This window comes from Corythoichthys intestinalis, chromosome 15 (genome assembly GCF_030265065.1).
Source record: "Corythoichthys intestinalis isolate RoL2023-P3 chromosome 15, ASM3026506v1, whole genome shotgun sequence".
Taxonomy (NCBI): Eukaryota; Metazoa; Chordata; class Actinopteri; order Syngnathiformes; family Syngnathidae; genus Corythoichthys; species Corythoichthys intestinalis.
This window is the reverse complement of record NC_080409.1, coordinates 9,189,974-9,208,915: the sequence shown is the minus strand read 5'-3', so window position 1 is coordinate 9,208,915 and position 18,942 is coordinate 9,189,974. Positions and strand designations below refer to the sequence as shown.

The 18,942-nt window shown below is 39.6% G+C and overlaps 1 protein-coding gene across 2 annotated transcripts in view; it reads left to right on the top strand.

Annotated features, from left to right (window-relative positions):
* The window catches only part of rtn1a (reticulon 1a), a 76,895-nt gene that overhangs the window by 36,538 nt on the left and 21,415 nt on the right, over positions 1-18,942 (top strand). The window contains exon 1 of one of the 2 annotated variants that reach the window (XM_057859264.1): positions 18,134-18,559. The exons of the other annotated variant lie outside the window; for it this stretch is intronic. Coding sequence (XP_057715247.1) covers positions 18,499-18,559 — 61 coding nt within the window. The 5' untranslated portion in view covers positions 18,134-18,498. Of the gene's footprint in view, positions 1-18,133; positions 18,560-18,942 lie in introns of those variants that run through there. 2 annotated transcript variants of the gene reach the window in all.

Here is an 18,942-nt window from a genome sequence, read left to right as displayed (position 1 = left end):
CCTTATATACAAATCTTGAAGGTCAAAAATTATTATTTTATTTTTTTATAAAGAGGGTTTTCTTTTGATCAAACAAAAATACAATGCTCATTCTGATTCAATAAATAAATAAACAAAACATTTTCTTGACTTAAAATAAAAATACCAAATAAACAAAAACATGCAAGTACAGTGTTTACAGATGCACACTAAATAATTGACGAGATCTGTCATTAAGGTGCAAACAATAACTATTGACAGTACATTTTGTAACTGTAAAACACTGCTGGACAATAAAGAAAACGTGCAAGTAGTACAGTACATGTTCACATGTACATGAATGACAAGCTCTGTCATTAAGGTGCATACAAAATAATTATTGCCAGTAACTGTAAAACACTGCTCAATGAGAGAAATGCATTTGGGGGTCACAAAACTGTTTACTCACATCATCAGCCAGTACTTCAGTGCATCTTGTGGTTGGTGAATCTGAGAGTGAGATTTGTTTGATTTTTGTTGTCATTTCCTCCTTTTTTTTCCTTCGAACATTACTGCCATCACTTCAGTCATACACTCTTTTATTACTTCTTCATCTTCTTATGTTTGGCCAACACCCACAACACTCTGGGTGAGCACTGTGTTGCAATTTGTTGTTGTGTCATAGATTTAACAATAACCTTGCTTGACTCTTGATATGACTGCTTCAACCTGTTAATTTCTTGCCTTTTCAATTCTGATTTAGGAGGAAATTTCTCTTCAAAAGAGCTGTGCTCTTTAACATAATAGCGTTTCACATTTTCACTTTTTAACAGAGCAACTGTCTGGTTTGGTACTTACAATTGGTAAAATGGGGAATGACGATTTTCATTGTCCACTTTTCTTCTCTTGGTCAACTTTGAGCATGACATTTTGTTAGATTCAGTCTTCTACTGATGGCATGTAAACAAAAAGATTGCATTGTGCCAGGTGCGACTCGTGTTTCACACTGCTGCAGTCCGTCCACTCTAGCTAGCAGTATGCAGGCTCTCTCAGCCAATCAGCGCATCCATGCACGCTCTCTCAGCCAATCAGCGCATCCATGCAGGCTCTCTTAGCCAATCAGCGCATCAGAAGTGGCAACATGGAAGATATTTAACTAAAAATGAAACAGAATTTAGCGATAGCATTGTAGCGCATAGTGATAGATCGGCGATTCATACAAATAATATATGAAAAAAAAAGTTTTTTTTTCTTTATTTTTTATTTGCAAAGTGCCATTTGCTCTGGGTCCGCAGAGAGGTGTGCCGTGGTCCAGTTGTGGACCGCGGACCGCAAATTGAGGACCCCGGGTTTAGACAGAACAACATGAAGTGCAGTTAAAGTAAGCCGTGTGTAGACAAAGTTAAAACTGCAAAATCAAACCAGAGGAACCCACAGAATCTCTAAAAATAGATTAAGCACAACGTAGATGAGGCTCCATGACTTTCTGTGTTGTGAGTTTGTTTTTATCACTTTCTAAATCGTTCGTGGACAAAATTCTAACAAGCTGTGCAGCCTGTGTTAACATGAGGTGTAGATTGATATCCCGGCCATTTGAGTGACCAAAATGAGACAAAATTACAAATAATACTACAATTGCAAAATGCAGAAGGGCTGACACAGATTTTGTTGTTACAAGGTATTTTTCATCTGGTTAGATTATAGCTATGGTATTATGAGCTCATCACACATGTACATATAAACCCAAATAGTATGTCATTTGTTTTTATTGCAGATACTGATCGCAATAAAACTTTTGGACATGATTCAATTTGTTGTTTTATTTAAAACGATTGGTGCATGTGCAGAACAGGTGAATACATCACAATTTATAAAATCATTACAAAAATTTTAACAAAGGTGGAGCGTAAGCATTATCAAAGTAAAATACACTTAGTCTCGATATATGTCCATCGACGTACAGTAAGTGTTGTTGTGAGGCACATCAAGTTCCACTTGTAAACAAACGAACAAAAAACTTGTAACACTTGCATTTACAGTGGGGCAAATAAGTATTTAGTCAATCACCAATTGTGCAAGTTCTCCTACTTGAAAAGATTAGAGAGGCCTATAATTGTCAGAATGGGTAAACCTCAACCATGAGAGACAGAATGTGGAAAAAAACTGAAAACCACATTGTTTGGTTTTTAAAGAATTTATTTCCAAATTACAGTGGAAAATAAGTATTTGGTCACCTACAAACAAGCAAGATTTCTGGCTGTCAAAGAGGTCTAACTTGTTCTAACGAGGTCTAACGAGGCTCCACTCGTTACCTGTATTAATGACACCTGTTTTAACTCATTATCGGTACAAAAGACATCTGTCCACAACTCAGTCACACTCCAAACTCCACTATGGCCAAGACCAAAGAGCTGTCGAAGGACACCAGACTGAATCTGCAATAGGTAAAATGCTTGGTGTAAAGAAATCAACTGTGGGAGCAATTATTAGAAAATAGACCCTACCCACGTGACGTCACAACTCCGCTCTCCTGAATGGTACCGCCCACTTGTCCGTCAAAACATAGTGTTAACCTGTTACGGCTACGTACATTCCTCCTATTTACGGCGTGGTTTTCTGCTCCTTAACATTAATAATCAAAATGGTGAAGGCGTGTGTGGCTGTTGGTTGCACTAACAGAGAAGATGGAAGGAGAGACTTGAAGTTTTACCGTATTCCGTATATAAGAGGAGAGCGAAATGGACGGCTGCAATTCGACGTGAAAACTGGGCACCAAAAAATCACCACAGACTATGTAGTAGTCATTTTATATCCGGTAAGATGCATTTAAGATATACTTAGAGGGTTTTGGGCTGACAAATAACCACAATTAAGATCACTGCGAGGCTAATCGCCGACAACATACGACGTAGTACGACAGTTTCAAATTCAAGATGTTTGTGACTTCCCTTTCTTCCACCATCGTTATTTTTTGAATAATATTTAGCTGGTACCAAGTGAAAGAAACTGGCCTCGTCTACGGGGCTGACAAATAACCACAATTAAGATCATTGCGAGGCTAATCGCCGACAACATACGACGTAGTACGACATAGTTTCAAATTCAAGATGTTTGTGACTTCCCTTTCTTCCACCATCGTTATTTTTTTAATAATATTTAGCTGGTACCAAGTGAAAGAAACTGGCCTCGTCTACGGGGCTGACAAATAACCACAATTAAGATCATTGCTAGGCTAATCGCCGACAACATACACGTATGTATGTAGTGAGAGTGCTATCGCTAAACCATATAAACATTAAAAGCCTTAACTCCATTGACAAACGACATGAAATACATTAGACTTGACAGTGGATGTTAGCAATAACAAAAGATTTTGAATTGAAAATTTCGTAACTCACCTTTCTAAGCACAAGATAGATTCCTGCCGAATTTTCGTGGACGAGGACCTGTTTCACCCAACCAGCAACGAAGTATTTATAAGCCTCCAAGCTCTTGAAGTTTTTCAAATTTTCGTGAGAATAGGCTGATTTTGTGTGGACAAGATAATTGTAAATATCAGCGTAGCAGATGTCAGGCAGACAGGGCGAAGACAGTGGGTCGAAAAATATCGATTTGGGCATCAAATATGGATCTGGCGACTGTATAGAACGAAGCTTTTCCACATAACGCCTTTTATGCAACACATCCAGTGAGTTTACGGCATCAGAAAGCACCGGGTCTTCCATGAAATGCATTTTAAATTCCTCGATCAATTGAAAACAATGCTAATACAGAGACAAAATGACGGACAAGTGGGCGGAACCACACAGCGAGCACGTGGTTTTGTGACGTCGGTGGGTAGGGTATATTGAAGACATACAAGACCACTGATAATCTACCTCGATCTGGGGCTCCATGCAAGATCTCATCCCGTGGCGTCAAAATGATAACAAGAACGGTGAGCAAAAATCCCAGAACCACACGGGGGGACCAAGTGAATGACCTACAGAGAGCTGGGACCACAGTAACAAAGGCTACTATCAGTAACACAATGCGCCACCAGGGACTCAAATCCTGCACTGCCAGACGTGTCCTTGTGCTGAAGCCAGTACAGGTCCAGGCCCGTCTGTTTGGTATTGACCAAATACTTATTTTCCACCATGATTTGCAAATAAATTCTTTAAAAATCAAACAAAGTGATTTTCTGTTTTTTTTTCCCACATTCTGTTTATCCATGTTAACAAATTTCAGGCCTCTCTAATATTTTCAAGTGGGAGAACTTGCACAATTAGTGGTTGACTAAATACTTATTTGCCCCACTGGATGTGTGCCATCCTACATGTACTGATTAGCATCAGGCTAGCAGCAGTTAGCATGTGTTGCAGTACTGCAGTTGTAGTAAATATTATTAAACATCATCACAATTACAATCATCATCGTAATAACAATATCAAAGACAACAAGTCGTTTCATGCGAAAGATTTTAGCTTTAATATTTTTGGAGGATTGGACACATGAAAATCTAGGGATAGGAAGAACATACCCCTAATTTTCGCACCTGACTATAAGCCGCAGCCCACCAAATTTGGCCCGAAAACGGCATTTGTTCATAGATAAGCCGCACTGGACTATAAGCCGCAGCTATCCTCAGTTTTATGGGATATTTACACCAAAAGATAGTAACCGGCCACACTTAATTTGACAGCGGCATCATACGACTGTCATAAGACCAAATGAAGCACCATGAATCTTTGAATCAATTGGCTGCAAAGCTTCATTCCTTCAAGAAGCTTCATTTGGCCATCACTGCTCCCTTGGTGGAGACAGGCAACCTCTGCTGCCACCTGCTGTAAACACTGTTGTCATCCAACATGCCTCCTAGCATGCATTGCATTGTACAGATGTAAATTTTATTAAAAATTCATGTTCTGTGCTAATTATTTCTTCAGTTACTGTTCCAGTTGTTTCATCAATCGTTAGTTATGGTATTTGCTTACACTTTTTCTGACAGTGGCGACATAAGACTGTCATTAGACAGTCATAATTAATGACATGACACTGTCCTGAGCATTAATGAATGCTTATAACAGATGTCATTTAGTGTTATCTGGCAAAAGATTTCACTTTTGAATGGATGTAAAAATTCAAGCTGGAAATAAATGAAGCTAGTGACATAATTTCCCGGATGACACTTAATGACATAAGCATTCAGTAATACTCATGATAGTATCATGTCATAATTATGACTGTCTTATGTCAGTCTTATGATGCCGCTGTCACATAAATTGTTACCTACTAACTCAAATAAATTTAACATATAAGCCGCACTGGACTATAAGCCACAGGTATCAAAATGAAGGAAAAAAGTAGCGGCTTATAGTCGGAAAATTACGGTACCTTCCATAAAACAGCAACAATATGGCTACACAAACTGGTCTTTGTGGTGGCACGGGCGTGGTTCCACATCTGCCTTCGTGGACTTGTTGTCCTCCCATGTCGTGATGATGGCAGATGGATGCGGTATTTCCAAATTGAATTTTTTGAGGGATTTTGATGAGTGATGCCACTCCAGCATCATTGTTCTTTTGGTTAGAGAACGTGGAAAACGGAAGTCACGAGCAGAAGAAATGCAGAAGTACCTCCGAAACTTGTCTGTTAGCACACATTCCCTGATTTGATTTGTTGACTGCAAGCTGCTGCACGTGGGGCTGTTTTGTTGTTTGTTGATGAGGTCGCAAATTAAACAGGCTTGTTTAGAGATCTGCTCTGCTTCTCTGTGCCAAGTCAACCTTTGAGGCCTTTGTGTGTCTGCTTCCCCCTAGTGGTGGATTTAAGGGGGGGGGCAATGCAAAACTATTGTCAGACTTGCGAAACAAGAAAATGTCTGTGAGTGAGCAGCATCAAGTGTCAAAGTAGTATTGATAGCACGTCTCACAGCGTCTGCCTCCTTGTTTCTATGCCTCTTTTAAATCCTCGGATTAGGTCAAACAAACATGGCAGCCACAGTTCGATTGAGTTTATCCGCTCTAAACTGCACATTTAATGTTAGAATGTGTATTTTTGCTTACTATTGGTCATCGTCTATCTGTGTTTACATCATGTGAAGATTTTAGGTGATTGGTGCAAAATTGAGTATAACGAGTCATTTCATGATTCTCATCCATCCCCATCTTTTTTGTTTATTCACCGTGAGAAGGTTCTGGAAATTGAAAACAAAAAACAGGTCACATGTCTGTTTATCCGCCTGTAGAGGGCGCAGTGCATCTTTGCTCAGTGCTGGGGAGGCTGGTGCTTCGTCCCTAGTTTCCATAGCAACACTGATGGGGGAGCATGTTCCGTCTGGTTGAGAGATTGTTTTCTTCTACTTGATAGTGGGTGTTGGCAGTGTGGAGGCTGCAGTGAACATAATGTGTGAGGTGTGGCTGCCTGCAGGGGGCGAGTGAAGAGAAGCTGAAATACGCTATACTGTATATCAATCAAGTGCTTTCCTCTCACTGCTGACATCATGGTGACTGTGCAGTTTCCCTTATCATTTATTTTGTTGAGGTACTACACACTTCTTGTTTCGCCGTCTGCTTTGTTCTCGAGGAGGCAGCGGTCGGTAAACACACACCCCTCAAGGTAATGAGTATTGTGCTTAAGCTTACATGCACAATTCATGCCTCTGCATATTCATTATTAAAGTAGAAGCACTCAGTGACTCATAGGGCAAACTGGTTATTTGAACAGCTCAGCAGCAGCTGTGTTCATGGATTTAAGTGAAAATATATCATTTTATATTGTATTCGAGATGCTTCATTCAGTTAAAGTGCCTATGACGGCAAAAAGCATGTTTATTTCATATTTCACATGGTATGTTATGCTCCTGAATGAAATGGACCGCCTGGATGTGTGTGGAAGCGATCGATATATTTTAGGGCTGTCAAATTTATCGCGTTAACGGGCGGTAATTAATTTTTTAAAAATTAATCACGTTAAAATATTTGACGCATTTAACGTACATGCCCCGCTCAAACAGATTACAATGACAGCACAGTGTCATGTCCACTTGTTACTTGTGTGTTTTGGAGTTTTGTCGCCCTCTGCTGGCAATTGGGTGCGACTGATTTTATGGGTTTCAGCACGCTCTGCTGACGTGATTATATGTCGACGCGAACTCATACCAATACAGTGCTTTACAGACCAGCTAACGTCTGCATCCAGTATTCAGTGGCAGTTCTCACAGTCTCATCACACTGTTTGTGTCTTTTACATGCATCGCTTGTGAGTTGCATTTTTTTCTTTGTATATATTCATGAGCATTGTGTAATTATTGGTGATGTACATTTCATTTTGTTTACATATATGGTGCAATGTAGTGACATTATTTGTTGCCTGTGAGCTAACTGGCTAGTGCTACTGCTGAAATGGACACGTGTGTGTATACTTTGTGTTATTTTGTGACTTGTGCAAATTATTGACACAATGTTTATTATTTTCAGTTTTACAATAATCAGAAATGTGCGCCTGTCAAGAGAATTGATGACTACAGTAAAGCCCATTCAACTTTGCCTCAATGCCTGATTCCTCTTTGGAGCTTCTGTTGTTCGCTATCTGTCAATTTGTGTACTCACACACATTGAGGACAGAATACAGAGCAAGAATAATATTCCTATCTCTCAAAAAAATAATGTTCACAAAAAGAAAAGCGCTTCTATCTGTATTAATGAGGCTCAGACTTTGGACAAACTATTCAAACATTTCGTTTAGCTGTCGTTTAGCTGGACAAATACACTGGATGGCAATATTCCGTCACAATATACAAACGATCAGATGTCTCGTACATTGTGAAGCCAGCACTCAAATGATGTACAATGGATGGACAAGTAAGCAGGGAACTACGGCGTTGGTCAAGGGACAAAACACACTCATCTGCTTGATTTCTAAGTAATTTAAACTTGCCATTGACACCTTGTGGTGTATATGGTAATCTACTAGTTTATTTTTTGATTGAAAATTTTACAAATTTTATTGAAACGAAAACATTAAGAGGGGTTTTAATATAAAAATTCCTATAACTTGTACCAACATTTATCTTTCAAGAACTACAAGTCTTTCTATGCATGAATCCCTTTAACAGAATATTAATAATGTTAATGCCATCTTGTGGATTTATTGTTATAATAAACAAATACAGTACTTATGTACAGTATGTTGAATGTATATATCCGTCTTGTGTCTTATCTTTCCATTCCAACAATAATTTACAGAAAAATATGTCATATTTTATAGATGGTTTGAATTGCGATTAATTACGATTAATTCATTTTTAAGCTGTGATTAACTCCATTAAAATTTTAGTCGTTTGACAGCCCTAATATTCAATTTTTTGAATCCCGCGCAATGAATAAGAGTGACTTCCGGCTCCAGTCTCAGTTTGAGGAAGAAGGCGAATGTGACGTCAGCGTTAGAGATTACCTTCTCAATGCAGCCATGGCTATATAGCATGCAGAAAGACTGCGGATACAGCTGATTTTGCGGATGCATTTGTTTTTCACATGACGCCAGCCAACGTGCTGCAGGCTTTTGTTGCTGCACCAGGGAGAGGTGTGCGACTGTTTTGGGGTTTCAAAAAGTTCCCGTTCACTGCAGAAAACGGCCAAAACAAGTCCGACAACTGTGGGACCATTGTACCGACGAGGTTTGTATTATGTCAAATACTGGGATTATGGCACACGTTTTAATAAGGAGGTGGCTTGCATTTTGCGGGTGACAATGCTCCCTGTCCTTCGAGAAGGCCACTCAGCCGACGAGCACACACCTTGGTCACTTCCACCCCCTCGGTCTTCTGGGTGTGCCCACCAATTGACCGCTATCCTCGGCTTGGGCAGCCACGCGGTCGTCCGACATCGGCCGGTTTGTCCGGCGGTCATTCTCTAGCTGCGTCCCCTGCAACAAGCACTCCTGCCCGCAGCAGGAGAATGACGAGCCGAAACTTGTTCGCTGCCGGGGGCTGGCCAATCGGTGAATGTTGGCAAGGCAAGGCAAATTTATTAGTATAGCACAACTCAACACAAGGCAATTCAAAGTGCTATACATCACATTAAATCAAAAGAACGTTAAAACAAAGGCGATCGAAACAGGAAAAGAAATTGTACATCAAAATCACATTAAATTGAAATCAGGAATAGAAATAAAGCAGAAAATGAATAATAAGAAAATAGCTTGAAATTTGAAATATATCGACAGTTATGGATATGCTGTGATAAAAGAATTTTAGCCCTGATTTAAAGGAGCTAACAGTTTGAGGGCACTTAAGACCAGGTAATTTGTTCCAGAGGTGAGGAGCATAACTAAATGCTGCCTCACCCTGCTTGGTTCTTGTTCTTGGAACATATGGGAAACCGGTTCTAAACGACCTTAGGAGTCTAGATGTTTCATAGGGATCCAACAAATCAAGCATATATTTTGCTCCAAGGCCATTAAGTGTTTTGTAGACGAGCAGTAGTATTTTATAGTCTATGCTTTGACTCACTGGAAGCCAGTGTAACGATTTCAAGACCGTTGTAAGGTGGTCCGATTTTCTTGTATTTGTAAAGACTCTGGCAGCAGCATTCTGTACTAGCTGCAGCTTCATGACTGATTTTTTATCAAGACCTGACCAAGGCTGTCACCCTCGCTGCCGTGTGTGACATGAGTCGTGGTAGTTTTGTGTGATTGTTCGTGTTCGAAAGGCGAAAAAGATTGGAACAGCCGCTCGGCGGTCATTCTCCAGCTGCTATCCCTGCAACGAGCACTACTGCCCGCAGCAGGCGAACAACGAGCCGAAACTTGCTCTGCGCCGGGGGCTGGCCGATCGGTAAAGACAATCAACCCCGCCGCCGTGTGTGGCATGAGTCGTGGTAGTTTTGAAAAAAAATTGAACAGCCGCTCGGTTCGGATTAGCACTTCGGCTAGCTGTAAAACCTCCTGTTTTGTTTACGCTCTTTCCTCTGTCTCCGAAGGCAAGGAAATGACAAAAGCTGGACTAACTTTGGTTGCATAAAATACCGTTCGGGAGGTTAAGAAGTCGGCAGTTTTGACCATTATGCAGTAATTTTGCCCCGTTATACTGAATAAATGCATTTTTAATATTTCCTATTCCATTTACCACAAGAGTGTTACAGTGGGGCAAATAAGTATTTTGTCAACCACTAATTGCGCAAGTTCTCCCACTTGAAAATATTAGAGAGGCCTGCAATTGTCAACATAGGTAAACCTCAACCATGAAAGACAGAATGTGGAAACAAAATCAGAAAATCACATTGTTTGATTTTTAAAGAATTTTTAAAATAATTTATTTGCAAATCATGGTGGAAAATAATAATAAATTGCCCAACGACAGCCCCAAAACATCTCTGCTCTAGAGGAGATCTGCATGGAGGAATGGGCCAAAATACCAGCAACAGTGTGTGAAAAGCTTGTGAAGAGTTACAGAAAACGTTTGGCCCCCGTTATTGCCAACAAAGGGTACATAACAAAGGATTGAGATTAACTTTTGCTATCGACCAAATACTTATTTTCCACCATGATTTGCAAATAAATTATTTAAAAATCAAAAACAATGTGATTTTCTGTTTTTTTTTTTTCACATTCTGTCTCTCATGGTTGAGGTTTACCCATGTTGACAATTACAGGCCTCTCTAATATTTTCAAGTGGGAGAACTTGCACAATTAGTGGTTGACTAAATACTTATTTGCCGCACTGTATTTCTCATGACCATACCATTTTTTTTTGGCAATTAGGGAAAATACTTAGATAAAAAGAATATCCTGTAAAAATATTGGAGAGATTGAAATACAGATGACATTTTGCTGCTCACTGTCGCATTTTCCTCGTTCTGAATCTTCCCCCTCAATGGGCTGAATTCTAAATCAGACCAAATCGTGACCCTGCCGACGTCATCATCCAGCTGGGGACGCTAGAGCGCGATAATCACAGGCGGAGCTAAACGGCAGATTAAAAGACTAATTTCTCGTCATCTGCGCTTTGCAAAATTGTTGGATGTATTCGAATCATCTCAAAATATGATTTTAATTCACATGATAATGCTATTTATAAATTTCTTTATGCTGTCACAGGCACTTTAAGTTAAAAACCTATTTTCATTCATTGGACAATGGACATAGTAGTATATAATCCCGTTTTTAGTGTAAATGTTTTTTAATAACTAGAGTAGGCCATTTCCTTTTTAACTCATTGGCTGCCATGGACGGCGCCAGAACGTCCAATCCATGTTGACTGGGAGGGGCAAATGAACGCGGGCAGTCAGCAACGATTGGATGTCTAGCACAGTCAATGACAGCCAAGTAATAATGTCTAGTACTAAATATGCAATACATTTTTTGTGAATTTTTTTTTTCTTTCTAATTTGGGTGAGGGTTTTTTTTTTTTCCTTTTCAATTTTTTGTGTGTTTTTTTGACGTCTCGACACTTTTTTAGTTTTGGTATTTCGGGATTTTTTTTTTACAGGATTTTAGGCTTTTAGTGCCTAAAGTGTTTAGTGTTTTTTTTCCAGGTTTTGGTGGGTTTTTTTCTGGGCTTTTGTGTTTTTTGTATCTTTTTTTTTTTTTTTTTTTTAGAACAACAGACCTTTTAATTTACAAAAGATATGACAAGACAGGATATAACAACTGTTACAATCAGTAATCATTGTGAAATGAATCATAGGGCTATACTATTCTCTAGAGCACAGGTGTCAAACCGATTCCAGAAAGGGCCAAGTGGGTGCTCGATTTTTTTCCAACCGATACAACGCAGAGAGTTTAACCAATGAACATCCTGCTGAAACAAGCAGCACCTGACAAAGTTTAACTGATTACACATGTAAAAGATTTAATTGGTGAAAAGGTGTCCTCTTCATTGGTTGGAAAGCAAACCTGCACCCACTTGGCCCTTTCTGGAATCGGTTTGACACCTGTGCTCTAGAGAACAGTAGCACCTGAACCGTTTTCCCCGCTGATTTGCGTCAATTTCATAATTGACCTAGTGCCCACTGCTGACTGATTTCCATATTTAACCAACATACTTTAAAATGAGTTGCTTTTTACCAATTTTTCTCCATTTGCCGCCTCAACATAAGAATGCCAGCAGAAAAAAATCATCGCATGTCATTGACTTTCCCATAATTGAATTTAAATGGGAAGGTCAGAATATTTCGCTAATTTAATTAGTCGATGGAGTTGATTTCAACCACCTTTGACTCGTGCTAGCTTAGCCACTCCGGAGCCCTGAAACTAAGAAATAACTGACAAACTGCAAGGAAATCAACTCCACCGACTAATTAAACCCCTGCTAACTCAAAGATTAAGCCGAATGTCAAAAATTCTGAACTTGGGGTAAAGGTTTATAGGTTAACAGCATATCAGTGCCAATGTAACAATGCAAATTGACTGCACAATAATCAACAACACACAAATGAATTAGGGGTTAGGGTTTAGGGTTTGGGTTAGGCACAGTGCAATCAACACAAAGGTGGGGGCAGGCGCACAACCCAGAAGTACGCCACACACACACGCGGTCAATTTGGCGGCAACTTAGCACTTTACACTCAATCGGACGCACAAAACATCCCAAAGATGCTAAACAAACACGTCACCTCACAGCATACATGTGCAACACGAATATGATGTAAACAATGCTTGCCAACTTGGAGTGATGACTACCCGGCGTTGCAACAGCAAAGCTATGAAACGGCCACACGTGTAGGGGGTCCAACCTATTGCTGGAACCCTCCAGAATGAAGGAAAAATACTCTCGTTCATTCATGGATGTAAACAGATCAACATTCTCTTGCACATTTCAATAGGTGGCTGCACTCGGCTCGAATGTGCACCTGAGTTGGTACACGCTTTTCTCAGTCCCAAAACCACTTTGCACGACCAAAACAGGAAGTAACTGTGATTGGTTACCATGGGAACAGACATGTAGCTAGAACCTTTCTTGCATTTTCTATTCGAAATGCTCTTTGTACATGACTACAACGTTCTTCATTCTACATACATTATGAGGCAATTAGAGCTGTCCCGACTAGTCGACATAGTCGACGTCATCGATGACGTAAATCCGTCGACGAGCACAACATCCCGTCGATGGTTAATGAAGGGTTGAAAAAATATATGCGTGGAATGTTCAGAATGTCGGATGCTCTGTATGCAAGCGGGGAAAGCGGCACAAAGCCAAAAAAAGCGCACCAGAGTGTCCAAAACATTGACTTATTTCAAAGAAACAAAGGAGGGTACACTCTTCTGTCCTGTCTCTTCAATGCCAAGCTTGGCTGCACCTCAAGCGCCGACACCCAGTTTGTAAATTTTTTTTTCTTTCATTTTTTGTACACCAGAGGGTGCTGTCGCCCTACTAAATAATAATGTTTCATTGACAATGGGCCTATAAATGCATTGTTCTTAATGCTAACTGACAGGTTTATTTCATGTTATGGTTTATTTTATGGTATAGAAAATTATATATGGTTAAAAGGTCATAAATATATACAGTGATTGTACTCAAGGGAGAGATTGTCAATGATAAGGTAATAAATTAAGGTAAAGGCAATTCATATAGGCAATTAATTGATATATAAATAAGGTTTGAAAGGAAAAAGGTGAAAAGTTTTTGTTAATTTCTAATTGTGTTGTTTTATTTGTGTGCACCGTAGCTTTTACGGTGTGATTACATCAAGGATGGAATAAAATTTGTAAACCATCAGTTTAAGAGACCATCTTTTCAATCGGGATGCTACACTAGTTACAGTAATTCTATCAGCATTTGAACTCATTGTTTATTTGTGATTTATTATTGTTATTTACGTGTTTATTTGTACTTTAAATAATTTAAGTGTTCCAATATGTTTTTTGTGAATTGATAAGCATCAACAAAAATTTCATTGCTAAATTAGTAAACAAAAACAAAAAAAAATAATTTTTTAAAAATTATTAGATTAGTCGACTAATCGTAAAAATAGTCGGCTGACTAATCGGGAGAAAATTAGTCGTTTGGGACAGCCCTAGAGGCAATAACAAAACAGTAACGCACTAAGGAAACAAACTTTAATCTAGATTACTGGTTTGGAAAAAATGAACGCGCTAGATTACTCGTTACTGAAGAACGTAATAATCAGATTACAGTAACTCGGTAGTGACAACACTGATCATGATACACCATAACTCTTTCATCACCACTGTAAATCAATTTATCGCGAGTAGACGTCTAATCCATTTGAACTGGGATGGTGGCGGAGAATGAACGAACGCTCTACCGCTTCAAATGGATTGGAGGACCAGCACCGTCAATGGCAGCCAATGCGATAATATAATGGGTTTGGCATGTACAGTATGTATTAGAAAAGGAACCTCTGGATAGCTCACAATACGATACGATACAAGGCTCACGATCATGAGCTCATGATCTGACATGGGTCAGGAAATCATCCTACAAAACAACTAATAAACAGAAAAACTGCTATTTTTGTACTTATACTTTGGGTATCACTAGTAGATGTCCAATCCATTTGAAGTGGGAGGGTGGCAGTGAAAGTAAATTCGTTCATTGCTTTTTCTTTTGGGGCATTTACGGGTCGCTTTCTATTCATTTTAAGGCATTTACATGTCACTTCCTGTCCATTTTCGGTTACTGAAAAGGAAGTGACTAAAGAAATGAATAGAAACAAAATAACTCAAAATTAAATTTTGCTGCTTCAAGTACTTACTTAATCAAAGTGACGTTGTAATGGTTTGTTTTGAAAATGTTTGTATGTAGTTTAATTGATTTGGGTAGATACGCTGCCCTCTAGTGGCAACAATGAATATGACATAACTCATTAAACATGGCTGAATCCTGTAGCTCCCTGTTAAGACCAACATAAGATAATTTTTTGTTTGCGCTGTTTTTTTTCTTCTTTTAATACATTCGTAATTTAGTTATAGGTATATTGAGCCGTTTTTTGTTGGAATATGTGTTTGAACCATTTGTTAAGAGCATTGTACAAAACGAAAAGTTAGCCTTTTATAGCATTTAAGCTAGCTGACCTTTTCTATGTAAGTTAGCCAATTATTCTTTTGTTGTACTTAGATCCTCATTTGTCTATTTTTTATACCATTTGAGGCCCGGCTCAGGTATTTTATTTTATTTAATGTTCCTTATCCGATTACACGATTATTCGAACTAACTAGTTCATCGATTAATCAACTACTAAAATAATCGATAGCTGCAGGCCTACTTGAAAGATGCCGCATCGTTGAGCTTGTTTAAACACTTAGGGTAGTGCGAGTGGTAATTCATTGTGTGTATGTAAGTGAGCAGCGTGAGCGGATTTGAGTGGACCGACTCAATGAAGCATTTAATAAAGACTACTATTTTTCTTTGTTATTCTTGTTTAAAAATAACTCAGTGGGACAGTAACATGTTTTAACCCTTTTTTTGTGTCGGATCGGGACTCTGTAGTCTGTATTAAATGTGAAGTGTTTTAAATAGTTTTTGTTCCATTTTGCACAGGAACAGTTGCTGCAACAGTTAGCTTTTCTATGTAAAAAAAAAAAAGAATAAATGAAAAATGGCATCTAGTTTAAACTAGAGGATAGATCTTAAGCCCGAACCCGACCCGATCCGAATTTCGGGCCGGGTCGGGCCCAGGCTTCTCTCTCGCTAACTTTTTTTTTTAAATAAATATATATTTATATATGTATTCTAAAACGATGAATGGATAAACTAATCTAAGGAATAATTGTTATAAAATAAATGATTTGGATCAAACAGAGAAGGTGCTGTGCATAGCTGCGCACGTGAACACTGTGGTCCCGCCCTCTTTTTAATCTTCCCCTCTTGCCCTGGCACCCTCCTTTCCTTTTCGATATGGAGCAGCAAGAAGTGAAAAACAAACTACAGAAGGGGGTATTGAAAAGGCAAACATGCACCGGTAGGAGCCGGGTATGGAAAGGCTTCCAATTGATTGTTGAAGATGCTATACAGAAACCTTTGTCGGCTTTGCTGAATGTAAATGAATGTGAAGCTTTGCTCTCATACGAGAAATATATTTAACAAACTTTTCCAGCGTTATTTCATTGTGTAAATGCATTCATAATGATTATAGAAATATGTAGACTATTAAACATTGAGAAAACGTGTTTTTTCTCGACCAACTCGAAGAGATCAAAATAAAGGTCAAATCCACTACCCGGCTGACAGAACAGACACAAAAATATAAAAGATATAAATGATTACTGAATATGCATCTTACAGTCTTGTTTAACTGGGAGAATTCATTACGAAAGACAGGCTTTAATATGTTATCATTATGCACAGGCATCGTCACAAATGTGATCACACAAAATGCAACCACGCATCGCATCCCCGCATTTCCTCCTTTTCCTGAGTCGTCACAAATTAAACATAAAATTTCGGGAGGGGTGGGGGGTTGGCTGGGGCATACAAATAAAACATAAAATTTCAGGGGGGTTTCGGGCTCGGGCCTGTAAATCAAGTTTATTGATCGGGCTCGGGCCGGGTCGGGTCGGGCCCAATCTAACTTCTAGTTTAAACATGCCTCTGTGTTTTTGTAAGTTTTAAAAGGTAATATGTTGCCATAGTTCTAGTATCGCTACACGTATCAGATGGCCACACAGGTATCGGGATACGGATCGGATCGTGACATTGTCCCAGCCCTAATGAACATGCTAAAAAATGCCTTAAGAAAATACCTAAATGTACCGTAATGTAACGCGCACTTTTTTCCCTCAAAATCAACTTGTAAAATCATGGTGCGCATTATAAACGGGTACATGGATGGAGACAGAAATATATATATATATAAAAACTTGAAGAAACGTATGCGGCGATCCGTTGCCGACCATTACGGTACGAGACATCACCATTTTGTTTCGATAATACTTCACTCTGGTCAGCCGAATGTTTCGTCTGTGTTAAATTCTGCTTTTTTCACTCTTCATAAAGCACAGAATTTAGTTTCTTGAACTCATTTGAGCCAACGTTTATTGCAGCTCCGCAACTCGGACCATAACAAACATAACAACACAGACTTTCTGTGTCCGTCAACTATATCTGTCCCTCGGGAAACTCAAACCCAAATAACAATAGTTCCTATTGTTAATCAATAGTTCCTATTGATGAGCTCTCTCGGATTTCCGACTTACCCTCTTACTTTCATTTTACCGTATCAATCCATGGAGGAAACATTTATTCATCATGATGAAACGAGCATGTTATACTGCAGTCTTTAAAAGAAAAGTCACATCTGTTTCGTTTTCTCCTGGATTCTGGTAAGTTCAAGAAGTTATCAGGTCATATTATTACCGTACATATTGTCATTTTACGGTAATGTTTTGAACTACCAATGTGCTATGGTTGCGCTGTATTTCACCAGTCAGTAAAATGACATTTCTGTATCTGTACACAAGCTCTGTTTTCTTGTATTCTTCTATTTATTGGTGCTAAAATTAGGGTGCACGTTATACACAGGTACAATAATTTTCCCTAGATTTTACAAGTAAATTTGGGGTGCGCGTTAAACATGGGTGCGCCTTATATTTGAGAAATTACGGGAATAGTATTAAATAAGGGTAGTTTAAACGCACTATGTGACTAATGTGGTCAACAGATGAACACTCTGCTTTAAAGCTACCACATTAATATACAATGCTTAAAAGCTGAAAAGATTTTTTTTAATATGTCCTCCATTTTGACCTTATGGAAGCGGTCACTCTAATTGTGACACCCCTAGTTCAGAGCCCAAAATAAGCAAGCATCAGGCATTGTGCTGTTGAGGGGGAGATAAAATAAATAAATAAAAAAGCCTTTTAGCCATTTCGTGAACAGGGCAGTCAACACAAAAGGAGGTGCACGACGTCACAACTCCCACCCAGACAAAGCCGAGCAACTAAACCACCTTGCCTCCAGCTACTGACGTCATTTACTAGGCTGCGCCCCTTAGCAGCACAAGAATAACATAATACAGCCAGAAAATACAGTTATCGTCACTCAAAACATGTCACAAAAAAAGCTTATTTTGGTTTTAATGGGATTATAATTTAATAGGAAATTTTGAAATTTGTAATGTACTTTTGAAAATTCAAATTGAAGGTACTGATGTATGACGACGCATCACCCTGCTTTGCCTCCCATGGTCGTTTTGTTGTGAAAAGCTAGACTACAGACCCTTTCGAGACAAAAGCTTAGCCACCCTCTGAACCCTACTAATCATCATCGACGGTTTGCTGCTGCGATGTTTACAATTTGCGGCCCCCTCCCCCGCTCGCTAGCCACAAACTCGCACGGCCGCATTTGACCAGCTACAGCATCGACGGCGCAACTCTGCCAGCCGGCAGTGTCGAGGAAGCCTCTCCATCCCTCCTAGCTCCCTCCCTCCCTCTCTCTCTCTCCCACCCTCACTGTCCTCTGCACGCTCCTACATCCGAGCATTCATGCCTTTTCTGTGATGAGCGAGTGAGCACGATCCACAGAAGGAGGACAACGTAAAGATTTTTTGGGGAACAGAGAGCAAGCCAGAGATCTGGGATAAAGCGATCACCAGCATGCAGGCCGCTGCAGACGTGACAAAGAAGGAAAGCTCCTGGAGCGGCTGGAAGGGCCAGGGTACTCGCTCAGATTTGTCTATGTGTGCGCGTGCATGGCTTATATTGTCCGTCTTGCATGTACATCAATACCGCCGATGCCATTTTCAAGGTGACGTGTACATTATCAGTCAAATTTTGGGATGCGGAACAATGCCAGCGCAGACACACCCTGATGGCACAATCAATTGTGTGATTTTGGTGAGGACAAAACAAGGCGTAGAATTACAACATGCGTGCAAAGACCTTTCCTATTCACAAAGCGTGCATTTTTCAATTTTGGATGCGTCTGTCGCGACAAGCATCCGGTCGTCACAGATAGACTGTCACCATGGAAACCGGGACACACCCATGACATCAGTCCTATCTGTTCGACTGCTACGGTACCTTGTAGAGCGTGTGTCA